The 21,245-nt window shown below is 40.3% G+C and overlaps 3 protein-coding genes across 4 annotated transcripts in view; 2 read left to right on the plus strand and 1 right to left on the minus strand.

Annotated features, from left to right (window-relative positions):
- The first annotated feature begins 554 nt into the window (after positions 1–554).
- ppp1r32 (protein phosphatase 1, regulatory subunit 32) lies at positions 555–4,446 on the plus strand. The gene is made up of 11 exons (XM_035664864.1): positions 555–726; positions 857–974; positions 2,870–3,014; positions 3,115–3,160; positions 3,310–3,410; positions 3,533–3,598; positions 3,706–3,792; positions 3,873–3,938; positions 4,041–4,135; positions 4,253–4,342; positions 4,428–4,446. The coding sequence occupies exons 1-11, from the start codon at positions 627–629 to the stop codon at positions 4,444–4,446; spliced, it is 933 nt and encodes a 310-aa protein (XP_035520757.1). The 5' UTR covers positions 555–626.
- Positions 4,447–8,004: 3,558 nt separating this feature from the next.
- Positions 8,005–9,385, minus strand: LOC118330803 (leucine-rich repeat-containing protein 10B). The gene has a single exon (XM_035665485.1). It carries the CDS (start codon positions 9,249–9,251, stop codon positions 8,037–8,039), a length of 1,215 nt encoding a protein of 404 aa, XP_035521378.1. The 5' UTR covers positions 9,252–9,385; the 3' UTR covers positions 8,005–8,036.
- Positions 9,386–15,485: 6,100 nt separating this feature from the next.
- fads2 (fatty acid desaturase 2) overlaps positions 15,486–21,245 on the plus strand; it is a 6,943-nt gene continuing 1,183 nt past the window's right edge. Inside the window, exons 1-11 of one of the 2 annotated variants that reach the window (XM_035665556.1) lie at positions 15,486–15,725; positions 16,318–16,568; positions 17,280–17,390; positions 17,766–17,963; positions 18,045–18,146; positions 18,239–18,364; positions 18,477–18,537; positions 18,618–18,694; positions 18,930–19,027; positions 19,515–19,611; positions 19,698–19,777. In XM_035665556.1, the coding sequence (XP_035521449.1) occupies positions 16,359–16,568; positions 17,280–17,390; positions 17,766–17,963; positions 18,045–18,146; positions 18,239–18,364; positions 18,477–18,537; positions 18,618–18,694; positions 18,930–19,027; positions 19,515–19,611; positions 19,698–19,777 (1,160 nt within the window). In that variant the 5' untranslated portion in view covers positions 15,486–15,725; positions 16,318–16,358. Of the gene's footprint in view, positions 15,726–16,284; positions 16,569–17,279; positions 17,391–17,765; positions 17,964–18,044; positions 18,147–18,238; positions 18,365–18,476; positions 18,538–18,617; positions 18,695–18,929; positions 19,028–19,514; positions 19,612–19,697; positions 19,778–21,245 lie in introns of both variants that reach the window. The other variant, XM_035665555.1, reaches the window with a different exon arrangement.

The following is a 21,245-nucleotide window of genomic DNA, read 5'->3' on the forward strand; positions in this document are numbered from 1 at the left end:
GCAAAACCACCACAAGACAGAGAGGTGAACAAGCAACCTGGAGATGCAGGTGAGTGAAGCTTTCCTGTGCTGTTGCAGATTATTTTGTTCAGAGGTCATTTAAAGCCCCCACAAGTAACTTTAATGTTTTTTCTTGATTTTGGTGGCCCCTGTGGGCAAAAGCAGTAGTGTTTCCTCTGCCTAGTTTCATTGATTTCAAGGGGAATTTGACCCGAGGGCAGACATTAGCATGAACTAGAAATAGCCAGTCTTCTCACTGATGGTCTGGTGTGCCTACGTAGGTCATATATAGATGCATCAGTATTAAATTGAGACTGTTGCATAACCAGTTAAAAACTCCTTGTACGTTTAAATGAAAACATATTTACTGTACTGCTGTTACTCAGAACTCTTCTCCTCACTCAAACAGCATTTGATAAAGGCAGCACTTATTGCATTATTTGCTGCAGTCTCTGTAATCACTTTTTCAGACTTCTGATGGATACTGTCAAACCTAAAAAAACAAAACAAGGGAGTTACACCTTGTTTTCTGCTTTTATTTGTGGTTACAGCACTGCGCACATGCCCAGAGGATTTTTGCAATCCATCACTGTTGTCAGTGAAGGTTTCCATTACAGAAGTCACAGATGGCTGAGCAGGGGAGGATAGTCATGCCGACTGCTGGAGCAACAGGCAGCATGGGACGACTGGCCAGCAACACACTCAACCTCTACAATCCTTCTTGTGGTGAGAGGATGCAAGATGACGGGGCAAAACTTTTATCTTACGTTAAAAAATGTACTAAAAAAATCTCTACATAACAGAAATAATTTTTACAATTAGGATTCAGATTCTGATGGCCAGTTCTTATATGCAGGTAGGGCGAACTTCAATTCTTACCCAGGACGTTCCAGAGAGACAGGCTTCACAGCAAACCTGAGACCGGCTGTATATTACAGGCCCAGTTTGGACTACATTGACAACCCTCAGTTTGGGTAAGTGTGAGAGCTGAGGGCTCAAGCTCTACAGGCTCCAACTATAAAAATTAAATGTAGCTGCTTGCCAGTTGATTTCTAGTTTACTTTAAAGGTCCAGTGTGTAGGCTAACATTTAGGATGATCTATTGGCAGAAACTGAATATAATGCTCATTAGTGCACTAGTTTTAATTAGTGTATAATCACTTAAATAGAAGAAACATTGTGTTTTCATTACTTTAGAATGAGACATTTTTTAATCTACAGTTGCCACAGGTCACCTTCCAGTGAGTCATCCATGTTGAACCGCCATGTTTTTACAGTAGGTTCTATCTACAACTTAACACTGGTTGTAGATAGGACCTTTCACGTTTTTGCAAGTTTCAGGGCTATCTTGGTTTCTCCTTAACACTTCATAGCCCCTTCTCCTTCCCAGGTCGTCACATCCGTTGCAGGCTGTGTTCAGTTAGTTGCAATTTGCAGCTTCACGAATAGATGCCACTAAATCATACACACTTGTGCTTTAAAAGCCTTACACAGGTGGATTAGCCCTCTAGTCAGTGGAGCAAAATAAAAGTGTAAATTGTCCCAGCTGTCAAAGAACCACAGTGTGTACCCACCCACACGGTCTAATCAGACAACAGAAATGGAAACACCTGTGTCATGTGGGCTTTAAACCGTCAGTTCAGCCAAATCACAACAAAATATACTTTTCCTTACGTCTCGTATCTGGCCATGTTTTTTAACGGCCTTCACACCCACACAAGTGTTTTCATTTAGTTTGGATGATCAAAGCGTTGCAGGGAACTTTTTCCACTGAATGTATTTTAAATGTCACAGCAGGAATAGCACATGGTGTAAATAATCAAATTCATGATGGCTGGATTCAATTTACCTGCTTCAGTTTCAGGGTCCTGGTATTGTTCATGCTGCCTCACTGTCACACTGTCATGGCTTATTGGGACACGTACACAGAACGGAGCCATCGTTAATGTTATCAGGAACACCTGTGCTTTTCCTACTATGACAAGTAAACATGTCTGCCTGTGATGGAGAGGAAATAACAGGGCCCACAAATCACATGAACATGCTACAGTCCCAAGAAAAGGTCTAATCAGACGAAATGATGAAAAAAAAAACCTGTTTGAATTTACCATGGGTGTGAACAGAGGTTCAATTGTGGTGGTTTTATTGAAAAAATCAATAAAATCAAATTCCAATAGGTCTTTCCAAAAACATTTTTTTGTGTTAATCAGGATAATGTTCAGATTTTGCTGTGAATGCTTGATACTTTCCATAGGAACTACTTTCTACCCAATAAATAGTCCATATTACATACTACTACTGTTATGATTACTGATTGTCCAGTGCAATGAGCACCACAAACTACACTTTCTATTCACCTCTGTTGTAGTGGGGTGGATGGATAAAGAAATCATCACAGTTGATCTTAATAATTTTGCCTGATTGGACGTCTTTTCATAAACAAAAATGCTAAAATTATTATACTGCTAAAGCTATCTGTGTGGTTAGATGTTGAAGATGGTGAACAGACAAGCCTTGCAAGCCTTAGTGCTAAATTCTGATTTACTTCTCAGACCTCGCTCAGAGTTTTTTGTTTGGCATTGCTCGTATTAGATTCCAGTATGAACAAGTCGAGGTCCTGAAGTGACCTGCATTACGAATGTTGATCTAAAGTGACGCAAAAGCCACATAAATTCTGATATGACTGAAAAAAAAAAACATATGAGTCACATTTGAGCAAAAACAAAAACTGATTTGGGCCACTTTGCCTGGGGTCTGAATGTCGGCAATTGCTTAGGTTATTCAGTGTTGGTATTTTTGTGAACAACCTTTCTTAAAGGATTCAAAAAGCCTTTTACCTCAAACATGAGTGTGTTGTTTTCGTCTGCAGACTCCTGTTATCAGACAGTTTTATGTCTCAAGCTAAACAAGACTACCAACCTCACATCCCGTCTGATTGTTCGGGGTCTTTGCCAAACATCATTAACAAACCCAGAGAGAGCGGTTTCCATCAGCTGAGGAGTCATTCAAAAATGGTAACTGCAGAGGAATACTTAGGACTAAACAATACATAAACATAACAACACTTGGGGGATGTTGAGAAATGTCTCATTATATATTTTGTTGTCTTTTCAGACAGAATACCAGCGATCATTTGTGCCGCATTGTCTCACACCAACAGGTAAAATAAAGTCTGCACCTGCTGATGACCCACGTTTATGTGAATTTAAAGTTTAAAGACAAGCAGGAATAGATGCTATAGGAAAGACAAAAACATAATAAAATGTAAGATAAATATGTGGAGTATTTGCACTGTTGCACTTCTTCCAGTTTCCCAGTACCATGTGGTTGTGGGTCCAAAACAAGAAAGTGGTTTCACTGAAGGAACAGACCTTCAACTGAACACATTTCAGGACATAAAAAGCTGCATGGTAACTATCACTAGTCTATATTTCCATCTGTAATCACACAGCAGGTACAGCAGTTACCTCTTTTGTGTGGTCTGTCTTTTCTGCTGAGCAACGTCTACTTTCACATTTTTCGTCTTTCACAGGTTGAACCTCGCCAGATTCACAGCTCAGTGATGAAAAGTGACTTCATGGCGCCTTCATTTCTGCAGGTTGAGCCACAGAACTTCTCTCACTCTGAACTCTCCTTTGAAAGGATGTAATATTATTTTCCACAGTCTGTAAGGTTTAACTGTGTCTCTCTCTGCTTGTGTTTGAGGGCACTGAGGCGAGACCGGGCCTGTGCAGCCTTTCTTCTCGAGAAACAGGATTCACTCGAGGTGACATCGCTCCCTTTGCCTGGCCAGTGAGTATTGACCCCCCTCCCAGTCAGCTGTAGTAGATTTTAATGATATCACTTTAACATCCTTTCCTCTGCTATTCTAGACCTCCCTTCTGCCGTCACCTCAGACTAAGAGTAATGCACTGACTGTGAAGACCATTGGAAAAAAGGTTATATATTTTTATCTTATAGTTTTTTCTTTTATAAAATATTACCTCTGTGTTTTATCTGTTGATATGTTGAGTATTGTTTTAGTCTTTTGTGTTTTCTAGGAGCCGTCAGGGTTTCTTCTAAATGCTCCAAGCCACCAGGCTTTCCCTAATTCACCCTTTGATTGCTCACACTTCACTACACATTATAATAGCACGTAAGTGTGTTTAATGCTTTCAGATAACAAGATTAACTATCTGGGATGAAACAATAAAATCAGGACACCCGTTTAGTTGACAAATATACAGTTTAAAAATAAACTGTTTTTTTCCAGGTTCTGTCATCGTTCTGATTATGAAAAGTTGAAATCTGGCCACGTACAAGCAATCTGTGGAAACGGCTACAATCGTCGAGATATGGACAGGTACACAAACAAACAAGCTCCACCCATTAAGTCCCAACATGCATGTGGTTCCTTTGACTCACATGACCCTTTTTCTATTTCACAGGTTTATCTTTTGGGGCTAGGCCTTCACACACTGTGATGGTACCTGCATTACATCCATAAAAATAAAATGTGTATGTTCACACATTACTCTGGGTTTTTACTTTAGTCTGTTGTAGTATTTTCATAAATGAACAGAGTGGATGTGTGAGTAAGAACTGTTGCTGTATTACATTTCCTTATAATCAAATCCTGAGAACCTTAATCACTCCCCCCGTCTGTGTTCTTCCACAATAGTCCTGTCAAAAAACGGCTAATTCTCATCTCTTTGGGAAGTCTCTTTTGTGTGAGTTGAAAAGGCTGCCAGTCAGACAGTTGTGTGAAGTGAGTCGTGTGAAAGCCAAAGAGGGAGTGAAGGAGATGATGCATTGTCTTTGACCGCCTTCCTGTCACTGACCTACAGAGAATGAGAGGAGTGTAAACTAATGAGCAAAATAATTACACTCAGACTAAGTATGGCACCGATTCCCATCGACGTCTGTGGTGTGTCAAACTGTTTTGCCACCCACCGCTGTGGAGTGAGCAGCAGAGGAGGAGGGTTGAGTTTCCAAAAGCATGTGTCATATACTGCGGCTCCATACACCTACAGTGGGCAAACTCTCAGAAACTGCAGTGGTTTTACATTATCAGCATGAGTCAAATAAACACAAGATCGCTGTGTCATAACAAGAGCTATATAAAACCATGCAGAGTGTCTGCAAAGAATTGTCAGTGTCAGCTAAGTATAGATAGTAGATCATGTTTAATTAGCTGCCTATATAACTCCCTGACAGTGAAATAACACCAAAATAATTTGCTTTATGGAAATTCTAGACCTGCTAGCAGCTCTAGGGAATGGAAATGTTGGTGTGTTAGTCCAACACTTTTTTAAAATAGATATCCCACCTAAGGATGAGAACACAATTATGGGTATCTGTTCAACTAAATGATCTGTATTTATATACGTACTTGAAGTGGGCGGGACTTAAACCAGATGTGGGTGGGGCTTAAACCTGAAGTTGGTGGGGCTAAGGGTGGATCAGAAGTTGTTGTATTTATTAGAAAACCTTTTGCAGAATTGAACTTAACAACAATGTTGATCACAATAGTAAGATAACTATTTACAGAACAATCTGTACCAGATACTCGTTTCAGCCAATACTTGTTCAACCTTAACAACTGAACTGGATAGATTTACGGTCCCTGGGACATTCTGATCCTCTGACTTTTCCTCTAGCGCCACCAGCAGATTGGCATTTAGTTTTAACTGCTATGTCTCAACAACTATTTGATGAACTGCCATGAAGTTTGGTTCACACATTCATGTCCCCTCAGGATGAGTAACTTTGGTGATCATTCAGGTCAACATTTTATATTGTCCAAGACTTTATTTTATGACTAAATACCTGCTAAACTAATGACATTCCATCAGCCTCAGCTGTACTTTGTGTTTAGTGCTAATTAAGATGTCATAACAAGCTAAACTAAGATGGTCAGAAACATTATTCTAAAGGTGAAAACATGCTGGCGCCGCTGTGTCGCGTCAATCTCCCAGAGCTGGTCAGGTTTGTGGCAACAACAGATTCTGCATTGGTGACTAATTTGCTATTACAGCCCAATGCTGGTACACATTTACAACAGCAGATGGCAGAGTCTTCTCATTTAGTAGGATGTAACCTGAACTTTTTCATCTGTGAAGGCCAAATGTTTACTTTTTTCAAACTTTGATTGATCACACAATATAAAATGTCTACGGCGTTAGTTTATAATCATGGGTGGACACCACTATTTAAACTCACATGAAGAGAATCTCCAGGGCTATAACTTGCCAGGTAATGTCTGCTTATTATAATTTATCATTTCATGCGCAGCAACACTGGAAATAGAACAGTGGCATGAAGCAACGCGGGGCGGTTGTGGGGTTATAGATAGAAAATAATAAGGGCAGATTTTTTGATTGTTGTTCGCCTTAAACATGAGTATGTTGCCATGTTAGCATTAGCAATTTTCTTAAAAAAATACTTTTTACATTTGAAGACGTCACCTTGGGCACTAGAAACATGTGATGTGTTTTTCAGTTTTTTCACATTTTATAGACAAAACAATGTGTCTATTTATCAAGAAAATAGTTGACAGATATAACATCTGTCAGAATAATCATTTGTAGCAACATTAACTGAAAAAGCAGCCATTTTGAAAAATAATAATAAAAAAAAATGCAAAAATTGACCGGTGCTGATCAAATGTGAAAATGTGCTTAAGAGTTTTTGTTTTTTATGATTGAAAAGTGAATATTTTTGGGTTTTAGACTGTTGGTCGAACAAAACAAGCTACCTGAAGACACCAACTCGCGCTTTAGGAAACTGTGACAGATTTTATACAGATCAACCAATGATTTAACTAAGCAAATAATCAACAGGTTAATACACTATAAAAAATAATTAGTGGCAGACTGGCAGCCCTAGACATAAAACAAATGTAAAATCCATGTTTATATATGTAAAAAGTCAGATTCATGCATGTAACATTTAGAAATTGAAGAAAAGCAATCATCAGTTTGAGTCTGTTCTGTTCAGCACAGACACAGCAGTCGAGACGCGCTGCCACACGAGTACGAGCATAAATATTTCAGCATTGGGGATAAATATTTCACTCTTTCAATGAGATGTGAGAAAAAGATACGTGGAGGGAAAAAGGATTGGATTACATACGAGCCCCACATGAATAATGAGTGCAGAGATGAGAGGAGAACAAGGGCCGGGCCGCTTCATGCGAGAGACAGAGGTAGAAAAGGTGTACTCACAGACAAAAGGGAGTACAGAGGTCACAACGGACCTGAGTCTCGGACCTGCAGGGGGCTTCAGGGTTTTTAAAAAAAATAAAAAATCTCCTGCTTGACTTTTTAGTGAGTCTATTTCATGTTTGGAGCCCCCCTATGGACTTACCTTTTATGGTGAGGCACCCCAGCTATTCATCCCTCTAATAATCCTCCTTGTCTCCCTCTCTTTCTTGGCACTGACACTCACAGGACTGCTTACACAACACTGACAAGGGCTGGGGGGTTGTGTTTAGCGTGTCATAAATATTTTGTAAATCTAGATCCAATACACACATTTACATGCGCACCAGTCTCGGTTTATAAAAATAGCAATGAGGCGAGCCGAGGTGCACTGGCAGGCACATAAAACAGACACTGGCCATGATGTGTGGAAATACTACAGTGTGTCAGTCATGTAAACATTAGCTGCTGCTCTCACTGGTTCCCAATTAAGACATATTTTTCCATAAATGATTGACACTGACTTCATCAGCTGAGTTAAATATTTAATAATGGAAGACTTGGTCTCCTGTGTACACTCAGAAAACAGCCATACACACACACACACACACACACACACACACACACACACACGCTCTCCACCTGAGTCCTGCTCTAATGTGGTTATTTGCAGTTGATTGAGATATCACATGTGCTGTCAGTTTAAAGTTCATCATAATGCCTCAATGCTTGTTTATTTTCACAGTTAACAATAGATTAGGAATTAGCAGCACAGCTAAGAATGTCCCACCCCTCTGTCGCCCACCTCCTCTACCTGCCTGCAGATCATCTGAGTCTGGATGTATGAGGGGTTTTTCATGCACCTTCATCTTGTCTCCCCGTGTCCTCCAGCTCCTCGTACTCATAGTCCATCTGTGCCCTCTCATACTCCAGCTCCTCTCCCTCATACTCGAACCCCTCTCCCTCACATATCAGCTCCTCCGTCTCATATTCAACCCCCTCCTCGTCATATTCAAGCTCATCTCCGTCATACTCAGTGACTGGCAGCTCCCCATCCTCCTCCTCTTCCTCCTCCTCCTCTTTTGCCTCTTCCTCTTTGAAGTCCACGTCCCCTAAAGTCACAGAAGATTCGTTCGCTGCTTGTTTCGAGTTGGAGCTGCTGTTCTTCAGGATGCCATGAATCACCGGCTCCTCCCCTGCCAGAGCCAACTCTTCGGCCTCTTCCTCTGCAGCCTTTCGTCGCCTCTCGTTCCTGGCCTCACGCGCCTCCAAGAACTCTAGAGCACCTTCCCCAACCACGAGCACCTCCTCACCCACTTTGGGAGGGGAGTCCACTGGGTTGTGATCGTAAGAGAACAGGCGCAGTGCTCTGAGTCGCTTCAGGCTGGGAAACTCTGATATCTTGTTGCGGTCCAGGTCAAGTATCTCCAAGTTCTCCATGCGCAGCAGGACTTTGGGGAAGGTATCAAAGCGGTTCCCGTAAAGCCATAATCCCCTCAAAGCCTCCATACGCCAGAGATCAGCGGGCAGCGTCTTCAGCCGGTTGTCCCCAATCTGAAGGGACTTGAGGTTGGGCAGGTCGTAGAGCTCCCGTGGGAATCTCTGGAAGTAGTTGCTTTCCATCCAAAGGCAGCGCAGACTCTTCAGGTTCCTCAGGTCAGGGGGGAGGGTCATCAGCCGGTTGCTGCCCAGGTAGAGGCGAGTGAGGTTAGTGAGCTGGCAGACGGCCGGAGGGACGTCTTCCATCTTGTTGAAGTCGAGGGCGAGTATCCGCAGGCCTTGCAGCTGGGAGATGCTGTCGGGCAGAGTACGCAGGCTGTTTCCACAAACGTACAGCTTCTCCAGATGCATCAGTCCACAAACACGTGAAGGTAACCGCTTAAACTTACGGTAGCTCAAGTCCAGCACGGGGTCGCCACTCTCAAATAACTCCTCCACCCCAAGCGGAAGCTCGTCCTCCACCTCTTCCTCCTCTTCTTTCTTCTTTTTGGTCATTTCTGCCTCCTCGCCATCCATCCCCCCTTCCTCTTCCTCTCCTTCTGCCTCTCCCTTCCTAGAGGAGTTGCCCATGTCGTGGCCTGCAGCCCCTGACTCCTATGTGAGTCAGGACAGAGTCATTTGACGAGGTAGTGTCTGTGACAAGTTAACCCTCTTTCTGGGAGCTGAATCGTGGTTGAACCCACTTGCTCCAAAAAGCATCATGGTCCCAGCCAATTAACGCTCTTGCAGCCATGCCACAGCAGTCTGTCAGGTGTCTGTTCGTCCCTTCATCTACCGCTTGATCAGAAAACACCAGCAGAAAATATCTAACAAACTGTAGAGTAATAGTAATGATAGTAGTAGTAATAATAGTAATAGTAATAGTAGTAGTAATAGTAATAGTAGTAGTAATAATAATAGTAATAGTGCTGCTGGTTGATGAGCTCAACAAAGTAGAGCTGAATTTTGTAGCTGAAACTGAAATCTTGCAGTCCTTACCGTTTCCTCTCCTCTTTAACTTCCTCGAGGCTTTTTAAGAGACAGACAACAGCTTCGAGGTCACCTGCTCACGTGATCAGGTCTCTCTATCAGAACGGGGGGGGAAAAGTGGCACTAAGGCACTAAATAGTCAGTTTGCTGGCCCTCTTCCTGCCGGGTGTCGGTGGATAAGCGCACAGTGCGCGCAGCTCGGTGACCTGGCCGCCGGCAAAGAAAAAGCGAGTTAATGGAAGTCTGTCCACTAGTTAATGCAGCTGCTCCACATTAGAGGCCGAGGTCTCCCGGAGTTATAATCCGCTCGGGGGTAAGAAATGTAACATTTTGAGAAATTGCAGCGCGGACTGACTGAGTGACTCCTGATGTTGTCCGCTTTCTCTCCATCAGTGAGAAGGTTTACATTGAACTGCTGCCTCCCTCCTCCCTCCCGCTGTAACCGGAACAGGGGGCATTCACATCACATGGTCAGTGGCTGTCTGTGTGTGTGTGTGTGTGTGTGTTAGAAGTAGTCTACCAAAAACAACCCCAAACCTCTCTCTCCTATCGCTGGCGGTTTTTTTTTTTCGACACGTGTTTTTAAAACAAAGAAGTGACCATTTAATGTGCTGTGATGTTTGCACTAATATCAAAATATATATATAATAACACCGATGGAAAGTAACTAAGTACAAATACTCAAATACTGTATTTAATTTTGAGGTATGGTCTACTTTTACTTTACCTGAATATTTCCATGTGATGGTACTTTTACTCCTCATCATCTCAGAGCAGGGCTGCCCAAATGTTCCTTTATTGATTCCCTGCAGGAGAAATTCAAGTTAGACACAGCAGCATAGGGGAATGTAGTGCAAAATGTAAATTAGTGTAAAAGTACAATAAAGAATAATACAATAAAATATTATAAAGATATAATAGAAAATATAAGACTGTAAGGAAAAATATGTACACTATATGCAGTAAGCAGTAGAACTGTATGCAAAATATTTTAAACAGCGTATAATTAAAACGTGCAATTTGCAAGGTGTAGTTTGTGCAAAGAGTTTGTGCATAGGTGAGCCATTGTGAACCATGAGGTTTAACTTGGCCACCAGGTGTTTCCAGTGTAATAAAAATAAAAATTAAAAAGTATATTAAAAATATTCTACAATATGTAGGATCCCTAAATCTGAATCATGTTTCCTATTCTGAGCACAGCAGGCAGAGTGACATGTGACACATTTTGCATCTTAATAATACACCTGTAAGTTTCAGTTTTGGCACCAAGGGAAAAGGTTTGGGCACTCCTGTCTCAGAGGAACATATTGTGCTTCTTTCCTAGTTTTAATTTACAAATCATAAGAGTTTTCTAAAATATCACAAACCTTTTCTAGCAAAGGTCATCCAAGAGAGAATCAGAGTATACAAGGAAAAGTAGGTATTTAAACTGTCTACAGTGCTAAAGGTGATTCTATTACAGACAGATATAATAAGTGTTACAGTACTACTTGAGAACATTTATGTTTTGCATAATATTCCTGCTGTGTGTCATTGTTGTATCATTATTGTACATGCCATGTAACCATGGTCTAGTGTCAATTAAAAATCTGAAAAAAATCCACCCCAACCAACAATAAAATACAGCAAAAACACCAGTAAATAATCCATATAACACTAACAGGAGCCATTATAATACTGTGTATATTACTGCATTTTACTGATAACATATTGAAGTAACATCCAGGACAGAGTAACAGATTATTTTGTATTGTAGTATTGTTGTGTTTAAGTAAAGGATCTTAATTCTTCTTCCACTCCTCTAAATTCATAATCATAAATATTACATTGTAAAAGACCAGTAATCCTCACACAGTCTCCTGGACTTTCCAAAGATGGTAACTCCAGTGCTGGTTTGTATCAAACACTACAGACATTAGCTTCAGCAGGTTTTTATAGACCAATTAAAAAGCTGTGACGACAGCCTTTGTGTGACGTTTGGCTTTGACACAGAACAGACGTAAAAAAAACAGAAATAACTGTTTCTAACAGTGCTCAACGTCAGACCAATGTAAGAATTATTGATGCTTTAACTAGTAGGATAAAGAGTATTTTAACATATTTTTATAGTTTTATTGAAGCATTTTAATGATTGTTTAATTCTTGATCTGCAAATAGTGAGATAAATGTGGTGCTAAAGTCTTACCAAGTGCTATTAGCCAAGTAAAAGTTTTGCTTTCAGATAGATAGATAGATAGATAGATAGATAGATAGATAGACGCTAAACCCACTAAAATGCAGTTCAGATTGAAATGAATGTGACACGACTAAAATACATGCATACACTGTGGCTCAAAATAGCTCCAAAACTTGGATGAGCCCAGAGCAAGTTTTAAATAAAAGGACAACAGCAGTACAGCACCAGCTAACTTTATCCAGTGGAGAAATGTTCACATCCTCTCATACTAACAACGATGTAAAATACTCCATTACAACTGCATACTGAGAGTAGAGTAATACATTTACTCAAAGACCAATTTTAAGGTCCTCTACTTTACCTTGTAATTTCCATTTTATTCTTCAGTACTTTGATTTTTAATTGCTATATTACTTCAGCAATATTTCTGAATACTTCTGACATTGTGTAGTAGACCACCAGCAGCAATATGTATTTAACCGGTAAAAACTCTGAATAAAGTGGTTTTGCCTTAAAACTGGGATAAAGGACATCCTGGAGGGCCTGCCAGCCGAGCTTCTGCTAACTTTAGCTCAGCTTGTTTCTGTGATAACTTCCAAACGTCTGATGACTAAAATCCTTCATCTGATTAAAATATATAGTTAAAAACAACCAAGATCTAAAAGGTGTATCATAAAAATGTTGCTTAAAACTGGATGAAAAGTCAACGTATGACAGCTTCTGGCAGACAAGCACAACACTAATACATGCACAAAAGGGGATAGGACGCTATTGATAGACGAACGGTGAAATGCACTGTTACCTGAATGAAATTACAGATTTCTCTGTGTTTGAACATTGTTGGAAATACTAGGGATAATGTAAGTACACAACTCAACAACATATATAACATAAACAAGGTTTAATGTTTATCGACATTTGAATGCAGAAATGTTACAGATTATAACTTTAAGTAGGCATACCAATATCTTAAAAATGTCCTAAATATACCCACTCACTCTTCCACCTCTGACTTTATTGAATACCTGACAATAGCAGACAGGTTTTATGATTGACGGCCTGTTTTGTGGCTTGTGATACTGAAGAAAAGCCTGGAAAAGCTGCTGGGGTCAGATGTGCAGCGCTTCTGTCAGCCTGATGAGCTGTGGCAGAAGAAGCGGACAAACAGGGAGACAGGCTGCACGCTGCTTGAGGATAATCCTGTCTGATATGCTGAGGACCAAAAGAGCTGATTTGCAAATTTCTGCATTGCATTTGAAACGACCCTGAAAAATGACACAATGGACTGTAAGCAGCAGCAGAGAGACAGACGGACAGACAGGCAGACAGAGACCTCAGGCGGCGAATGGATGTGACTGCTGAGGTGAACGTGTTGAATGCAGATGAAGCACTGCGTGACCCAAACAGCGTCGGAAACATACGGACAAACAAAACCAAATGAAAACAACATCAACTGTGGACATTAATGGTCTTTTTTTTCATCTTGTACCAAAAGCAGATCATTAATAATGAAATATAATATATGTGTTATATGACACTATTGGATGAATTTTCTGGATGAAACACAAGACTGTAATGATATCTGCTGTTGCATCCTCAGGGTTAAATGAGGACAAGGAAGGTGTCTGATTAAAGGAACACATCTGCGCCATCTGCTGGTGGAAGGACCACTTTCATAATATAATGTTAGGAGTATTGTGTTTTTAATCATGAGATGGTATACTAAACTTGCCAATCTCATTATTTTCAGCTGTGAAAAATAAAAACATTTATGATTTTAAGAGATGGCAACAGATGACCATGCTGACTCTGTGTTTACTGGTCACTATGGTACCTGGAGTCAAACAACATTTTAAGAAGAGATATTAAAAAAGAACAGCGGCCATTTTGACATGAAATAATAGGGTGAACACAGGTGTTATCAATGATGAGCCTTTCCAGTGAGCCAACACGCACAATAGCAGCATCCTGACTCTGTTTGACCTGAATGGAGCGGGACCTTAATTAATATCATTGGTAACACCTGTTGTCTTCTTACTGCGACAGACGAAGGTGGGTATATTTTGTTTTGTTATTGTTGTTGTTGTTGGGGGGACTGAAGTTATGATTAAGTTAATTTAGACCATTTTTCTGTATTTCTCTACCTTTCAGATTACAGTGCCAACAGAAATCATCTTCCCTGTCTCACTGAGGCCTCTGGTCATTGTGGGGTTATTTTATTTGACTTTTTTATGCTATTAATACTCAGTGATTCCAGATCGTACAAACAAATCCCTCGTATCTCCCTTCCCTATAGTCTGTCTTTCTATCTCATCCCTCACACTCTGTTTGGATATTAATGATGAGAATGCCTTCAAATAAATTCCTGTTGGAGTCCCCAGCCTTCAGGAAGCGGTGGCCCAAGACCTGGCTCCTCTTCACCTGAACCCATCAAAAGCAGGGAACATATTGGCGTGGATTAACTCCCCTCAGGTAATGTGCCTCGGGTCTGGCCTAATTTATGAACTGTACCTGGAGTACCCGTAGTGCATTTTAAATTCATTAAACAGGTACTGCTGAACCTGGATAGAGGTGAGCTGGCCTGCCTTCAAGGTGAATGTGTAACATTAAGGAGAATCTATTGGCAGTAATGGAATATAATATTCATAGCTATGTTTTCATTAGTGTGTAATCAAGCACTTAATTTACCAGTTAGTAAATGTTCACTATGAGTGAGGACAGCAAACGTTGACAATGAAAACAGGCAAGTCAATGAAAAATGGACGGATTTGCCTTTATTTTGCCACCTCAAACTAATCCTAAACCACTGTTTATATAACTGTAACTACTGCTGTATGCCAGGCTGCTAATATCAGGTATTGGACTGGAGAAGAGAAGATTACACCAGCAAACCTAAACCTAGATAGATAGATAGATAGATAGATACATAGATAGATAGATAGATAGATAGATAGATAACAAACCCCACTAAAATGCAATTCATAGATAGATAGATAGATAGATGTTGTGGAAACCAAGTAGCATAAATCATGATGAGGTAGGTAATAAACATCAATGCAAGAAAAAGAGCCATAAGTAATTAAAATAACTACAATAAAATTAAGAGAATATAAAGTGAACTACAACTACGACCATACCTATTGTAGGCCACAATGATAATGCCCAGTAACATTGTATGTGTGTAATCCAACTAAGTACATTTTTAACGTACTTTACTTGAATATTTCCATTTTATGCTACTTTCTTTATGCTCTGGTCCACTACATATATTTTACATTATACATTAATAAATGATGATGTATTATTATAAATTAAACCTTTACCAGCTGCACCATTAAAGTGACATTAATGCACTCATTATAATCCAGTGATAGGCTATAATATCTATTTTTCTGAAACTGTCCAATGAGTACTTACTCACTTTTGGTATCTATTGTGATGCCAAGCCTACTTAAAATTTTATTTCATTTTACGAATGCTTTCACTTGTAACAGCGTTTGTTTTTTCACACTGTGGTGTTGCTGGGTCAGAGTATTTCTCTTCGGACTGTGTATAATGGAGGAAAGAGTAAAAAGCGACGCGCTCCCGCAGACTCTTTCCGTCTGAGCGCACAGACGACTCTGTAATATTCAGATGAGCTGTTTATTGAGCCTATTGCACATCAGCCAGTGGTCTAGGATATACTGTACGCCGATTGGCCCAGAAACCCTCGAATGATCGGCTTGGAATTCGTACTGAATGAGTGGGTGAATGAGTCCGTGGACATATTGAGGAGGACAGAGGATGAATTTGGGGATGTTTACGGTTGAAAATGGATGTGAACGGAACGGGAGCGCATAAAGTGAGCCGGTGTGTTAATGTGTCTGAACCCCGAGGAGAGTAGCCACAATCTGAATATTGTAAGTCTGAAATATTTCTTTATCTTCATGCAGCGGGCCTGTAGGCTGGGCAGCCTCCCACCCCGTTATTATGTGCGATTAGTGTTGAATTAATCGATTCACAGGCGATAAACGTTATTCGATAGACTCTTTGTGCTTTGACATCTCTGCTGCGTGTCCTATTTTTCACATTATGATGGACTGCGACTGCTTACACGGGCTGCTATAGAAATGAATAGTCTCTAACGCACTGACAGGCTAAATATAGATGATTTAACTGTCTGGGGATGTGCATTTAGGCTACAGTCGTGCTTAATGTCGATACAGACAAACGATGCCAACTCCATATGTGAAAATCCGCCCTGTTTCAGCAAACAGCTTCCTGGTTGTCGGATTTCATCATCTATTATTAGTGAAGGTGTTGCTCTGCTCTTTGTCTTACTTCACTTGTGTTCAGTTGGGTGTTTTTTAGTAAAGGGAGCAATAGGTTAAAACCCTCTTCCTCTGAATGCTGCTCCCTCTGCACAATCTGCAGCTGCAGACTGTCAGAGGGGTGTTAACAGACCTTTCCCACATCCAGGTGTCAAACTTGTGGCTGGCTGGATCTTTTTAGTGTAGGGTACAGGTGGATCCAGGCCAGAGACAGCAGTGAGGATGGGAGGTGGAGGCCAACTGACGGAGCCAGGAGAGTCGGGCAGCAGGCGAGCTGGTGGTGTTTACACCTGGGAGGAGGTGCAGAGCCACTGCAACAGGAACGACCAGTGGCTGGTCATTGATCGAAAGGTTTATAACATAACCCAGTGGGCCAAAAGGCACCCAGGAGGGCATCGTGTCATCAGCCACTATGCTGGAGAGGATGCCACGGTAATATGGCTTTTAAGTTATTATATTCTTGAAAATAAATATATTATTAACACATTTCCTGACAACATAAGTAGCTTTTGTTGTTTTGGTGTTAATAAATATCAATGGTCTAATATGACTAACTCACATCTGAACCTAAATATGATTTTGAGGTTCTTGAATATTCCCTATATCACCTGCCACTTGATGCTTCTGCTCCACATTTCAGAAGAATATATTGTACTTCATTACGTTTTTGTCTACAGATCAGATAAATCGAAAACACTGTTTAAATCAGCATTTCTGGCTTGTGATTCAAGGAGTCTGCTGATTTAATCTTAAACTAAGATTGGTGACCTTTGTCACATTTCAGAAGTTGTCACAAATTCCACCAAAGAGGACAAATTATCCAATATTTAAAAAACAAAATTTAAATATTAGAGAAAAGTCTGAAAAAAGTAGGCTTATTTCTTGTCCTATTTATCATCTGACCACCCCTCAAAGCCTTTCCCAATCCTCCTTCATATTAATGAGTCCCTCTCCATCCTATCATATATCTATGGATAACACAGCTTGCAAGGATGTTTTTCATACAATATATTCAGGACATGATACATGTTGAATGCAGGACTGTATTTTGATTTGTATTCTGTGCTTCTTCCTCCACTGATACATGTACATAGCTTTTTATTGACTGCATCCCTGACAGGCTTTGTCATTTCTGCATTCCAGGAGGCATTCACTGCTTTTCATCCCGATTTAAAGTTTGTGCAAAAGTTTCTGAAGCCCCTGCTGATTGGAGAGCTGGCAGCGACAGAGCCCAGCCAGGACCAAAACAAAAATGTGAGATCTGTCTCAGATTCTTCAAATAAAACTTCACATTACGTAGCAGCTTAAGTGTAAGTCAACAGGATGGATGCCATGTCCAGAAACACCTGAGGAGAAGGAGCGGGGTCAAATCATTAACAGATCTGTTTTGTTATTCATGAGTCTTACATTGTTCAAGCACATCTGAGATTCTGGACACTCGTGTTTCATTAGCTGTTAAATAAGTCAAACTCTTGTTCTTTTCTGTAACACAAACTCTGCTGCTGCACATCCTTAAAAGCTATTAGATCATCCATGTTTCATACACCCCCCCAAAACTGGCAAATGTCACATCATGCATCATCTTTTCAGCTTTACAGGACGTTTGTTTTTCTGCCTTTCTGCTCTCAGGCAGCAATTATGCAGGATTTCCACACTTTACGCGCGCAGGCGGAGAGCGAGGGTCTGTTTAAAGCTCGGCCTTTGTTCTTCTGCCTCCACCTGGGTCACATCCTGCTGTTGGAGGCCCTCGCCTGGCTCATCATCTGGCTCTGGGGAACCAGCTGGACTCTGACGTTTTTGTGCTCGATCATGCTGGCAACTGCTCAGGTGACCGGAGCATCATTATCTCTTGACGAACTATAAGTCAAATTCTGCTGCAAACAAATCATCTAAATGCTTCTTCTGTAGTCGCAGGCTGGATGGCTGCAGCACGACTTTGGCCACCTGTCTGTCTTCAAGAAGTCCAGCTGGAATCACATGTTGCACAAGTTTGTCATCGGTCATCTAAAGGTAATTTGTATTCTCGATATATATATAAATATTCTCAGCCTATTTCCTCTCTGGAAATTTTACATAGATATTAAAAAGATTGTTTTCTTAAGGGAGCCTCTGCCAACTGGTGGAATCATCGGCATTTCCAGCATCATGCTAAACCCAACATCTTCAGTAAGGACCCAGATGTCAACATGTTGCACATCTTCGTAGTTGGAGCCACTCAACCAGTAGAGGCAAGTAGCACAAAGCTGATATGTATGAAACAGCCCATAAACATCCAGTATGATATACTATTTAATCTCTCACCAGCTGCTCATTCTAACTCTGTATTCATCTCTGTTACAGTATGGCATAAAGAAGATCAAATATATGCCCTATCATCACCAACACCAGTACTTCCTTCTTGGTACGTTTTCTTGGAGTCACTTTAAAAGAATGAAACTGTGAAAACTTTACAGAAATAATTGTTGCCTTTTTCTCTTTTAGTTGGACCACCGCTGCTCATTCCAGTTTACTTTCACATTCAGATTATACGCACCATGATTTCCCGCCATGACTGGGTGGTAAGATCCTGTTTTCTGTGTGGTACAGTTCCATTTATTTTTAGATTTTTTTGTTTGATATGTCACGTTACATGTAGGATAATAGTTCTATTATTGTTTCAACTTACAGACCTGAAATAATACAAACATTACAGTGAAAATGTTGCACAAGTAAAGATAAGAGATGAGTTTCAGGGGGTCAGGATTCTTAATAACAGAGATATATGAATCATATTAACCATCTTGTCTTGTGAAGGATCTGGCTTGGTCTATGTCTTACTACCTTCGCTACCTGTGCTGTTATGTACCCTTGTATGGCCTGTTTGGCTCGTTGGCGCTCATCAGTTTCGTCAGGTAAATCACCTGAAAGAATATTAACTCAAAACGTTTTTTGGTAAGACTTCCTTATAAGAGATACTTTATTTGGTGTTTCTATGTTGTAACTTATGGATCACTGGAGAGTTGTAAATGTTCTTTTTAAATTATTAATGAATGATTTTTGAGCTGGATGCTCTGCAGCACTTTTATTAAAGGTGGATTCTAAATTTAAAAGGGTCCAACTTGTACGCACATTTCTTAAAACATGCTTCCCCAAACCTTCCTCTTATATTCAGGTGATTATACACTAATGAAAACATACCTATGAATGTTATATTCCAGATAGATCTTCCTAAATGTTACACACTAGACCTTTAAATAAACTCACTAGGTTTAACTTGTTATATAACTTATTTTATAACCTGTTATAAAGTATGTCTTATCAGGAAGTGATACCACATTTTTACCACCTGTATCTCACGGTGTAACGCATTATTCACTGTTCTATTGTTATGATTGACAGGTTTTTGGAGAGTCACTGGTTTGTGTGGGTGACTCAGATGAATCATCTGCCGATGGACATCGACCACGAGAAGCACCATGACTGGCTGACCATGCAGGTACCTGGTTTATTATGAAACACCCTGACTGCTTTCAACTGTAGTTGCTGATTATTAACTCATCTTTTGTCTCATCCATACTTTAGTTACAAGCCACCTGTAATATTGAGAAGTCCTCCTTCAACGACTGGTTCAGTGGACACCTCAACTTTCAAATCGAACACCAGTAAGTCAGTGAGTGAGACTTAAGTAGTGGTCTCAGGAGAAGGTGTGTTTAGTAGTTCAAAGTTTGAAGGAAAATCAGACACAAAAGCATGCAAGGGTCCACCAAATATCTCTGAAAGCTCCTGCAGCTAATAGTAATCACTGTCAAGTCAAATTATTGCAGGGGCAATTTTTCTCTTTCCAGAAAACCTAATAAACCTAACCTAATAAAAAATAATTTAACCCTTTAAGAAGCAGTGACCAGCCTTTACACATTAAAACTGCACAGCCAAACACAATTCCAGTTGAGATACATTACAGAATTTTGAAAAAGAAAAAAAAAAAAAATCAAATTATTTGAATATTTTACTCAATGCAAACATCATAAAGTTTACTGTACAGTACAGTATAATTTCATAGAAGAGTTGGAACAAGCTGATGTAGAATATAGTGAATATGACAATTAATAAATAAATAAAATGAATAAGGTAATTTTAACAACCTTAAAGCTACTTAAACTACCTCAAAACTTGGTTTCTAATCTCAAGTATTACTTCTCACATTAGAAATCAACAGAATTAACGTTGTTAATTTATTATTATTATTATTATTATTATTATTATTATAAGAGACTAAATATAAATCTAGAAACAGATAATGGGGTTCCAAGAAACAAGGTACAGACAGGTTACAAAGGCTAGAAAGCAAAAGCATGAAGCATGGCATCGTATCATAAGGGGATCAGCTGCAGGTGAGGAGTGGGCAGAGTAGAGCAGCTGACTGCAGGGCTGATGGGAGAAGTGGGAACAGGTGTGTAGATGGGTCGGGGCAGGCAGGTTATCTGGCAGACAGCTTCAGGTCTGGGGAGCTGAAGGAAAGTACATGGCCTGGGAGAAGAGAGCAGGGGCTGGAGACAGAGAGCAATGCAGAGTACTGAGGATGAGAAAAAGAGAGGATGAGGGAATGCGGAGCAGATTGTGAAACTCAGGTAATGTGCTTCATCAGGAAAGATACAGAATATTTTTGATGTGAAAAAAACCACCATCTATCTTAGTGAGAAGATGAATGACACAAAGAGTTTATTTCTGGCCATGAGGAGTGCATTTGATAACTACGTAGCTCTATTAACTAAAACAATATACACAGATCAGCCATAACATTATGACCACTAAAGTGAATAACACTGATTATCTGGTTATCATGGCTCCTGTCAGGGTGGAGTGGAATATATTAGGCAGCAAGTGAACATTTTTGTCCTCAAAGTTGATGTGTTAGAAGCAGGAAGAATGGGCAGCGTGACAATTTGAGCGAATTTGACAAGGGACAAATTGTGATGGCTAGACGACTGGATCAGAGCATCTCCAAACCTGCAGCTGTTGTGGGGTGTTCCCGGTCTGCAGTGGTCAGTATCTATTAAAAGTGGTCCAAGGAAGGAAAAAAAACAGGTCAAAGACAGGGTCATGGGCGACCAAGGCTCACTGATGCACGTG

Source organism: Morone saxatilis, unplaced genomic scaffold (genome assembly GCF_004916995.1).
Source record: "Morone saxatilis isolate NCDOM2014 unplaced genomic scaffold, NCSU_SB_2.0 Contig2, whole genome shotgun sequence".
In the NCBI taxonomy this organism is placed as follows: Eukaryota; Metazoa; Chordata; class Actinopteri; family Moronidae; genus Morone; species Morone saxatilis.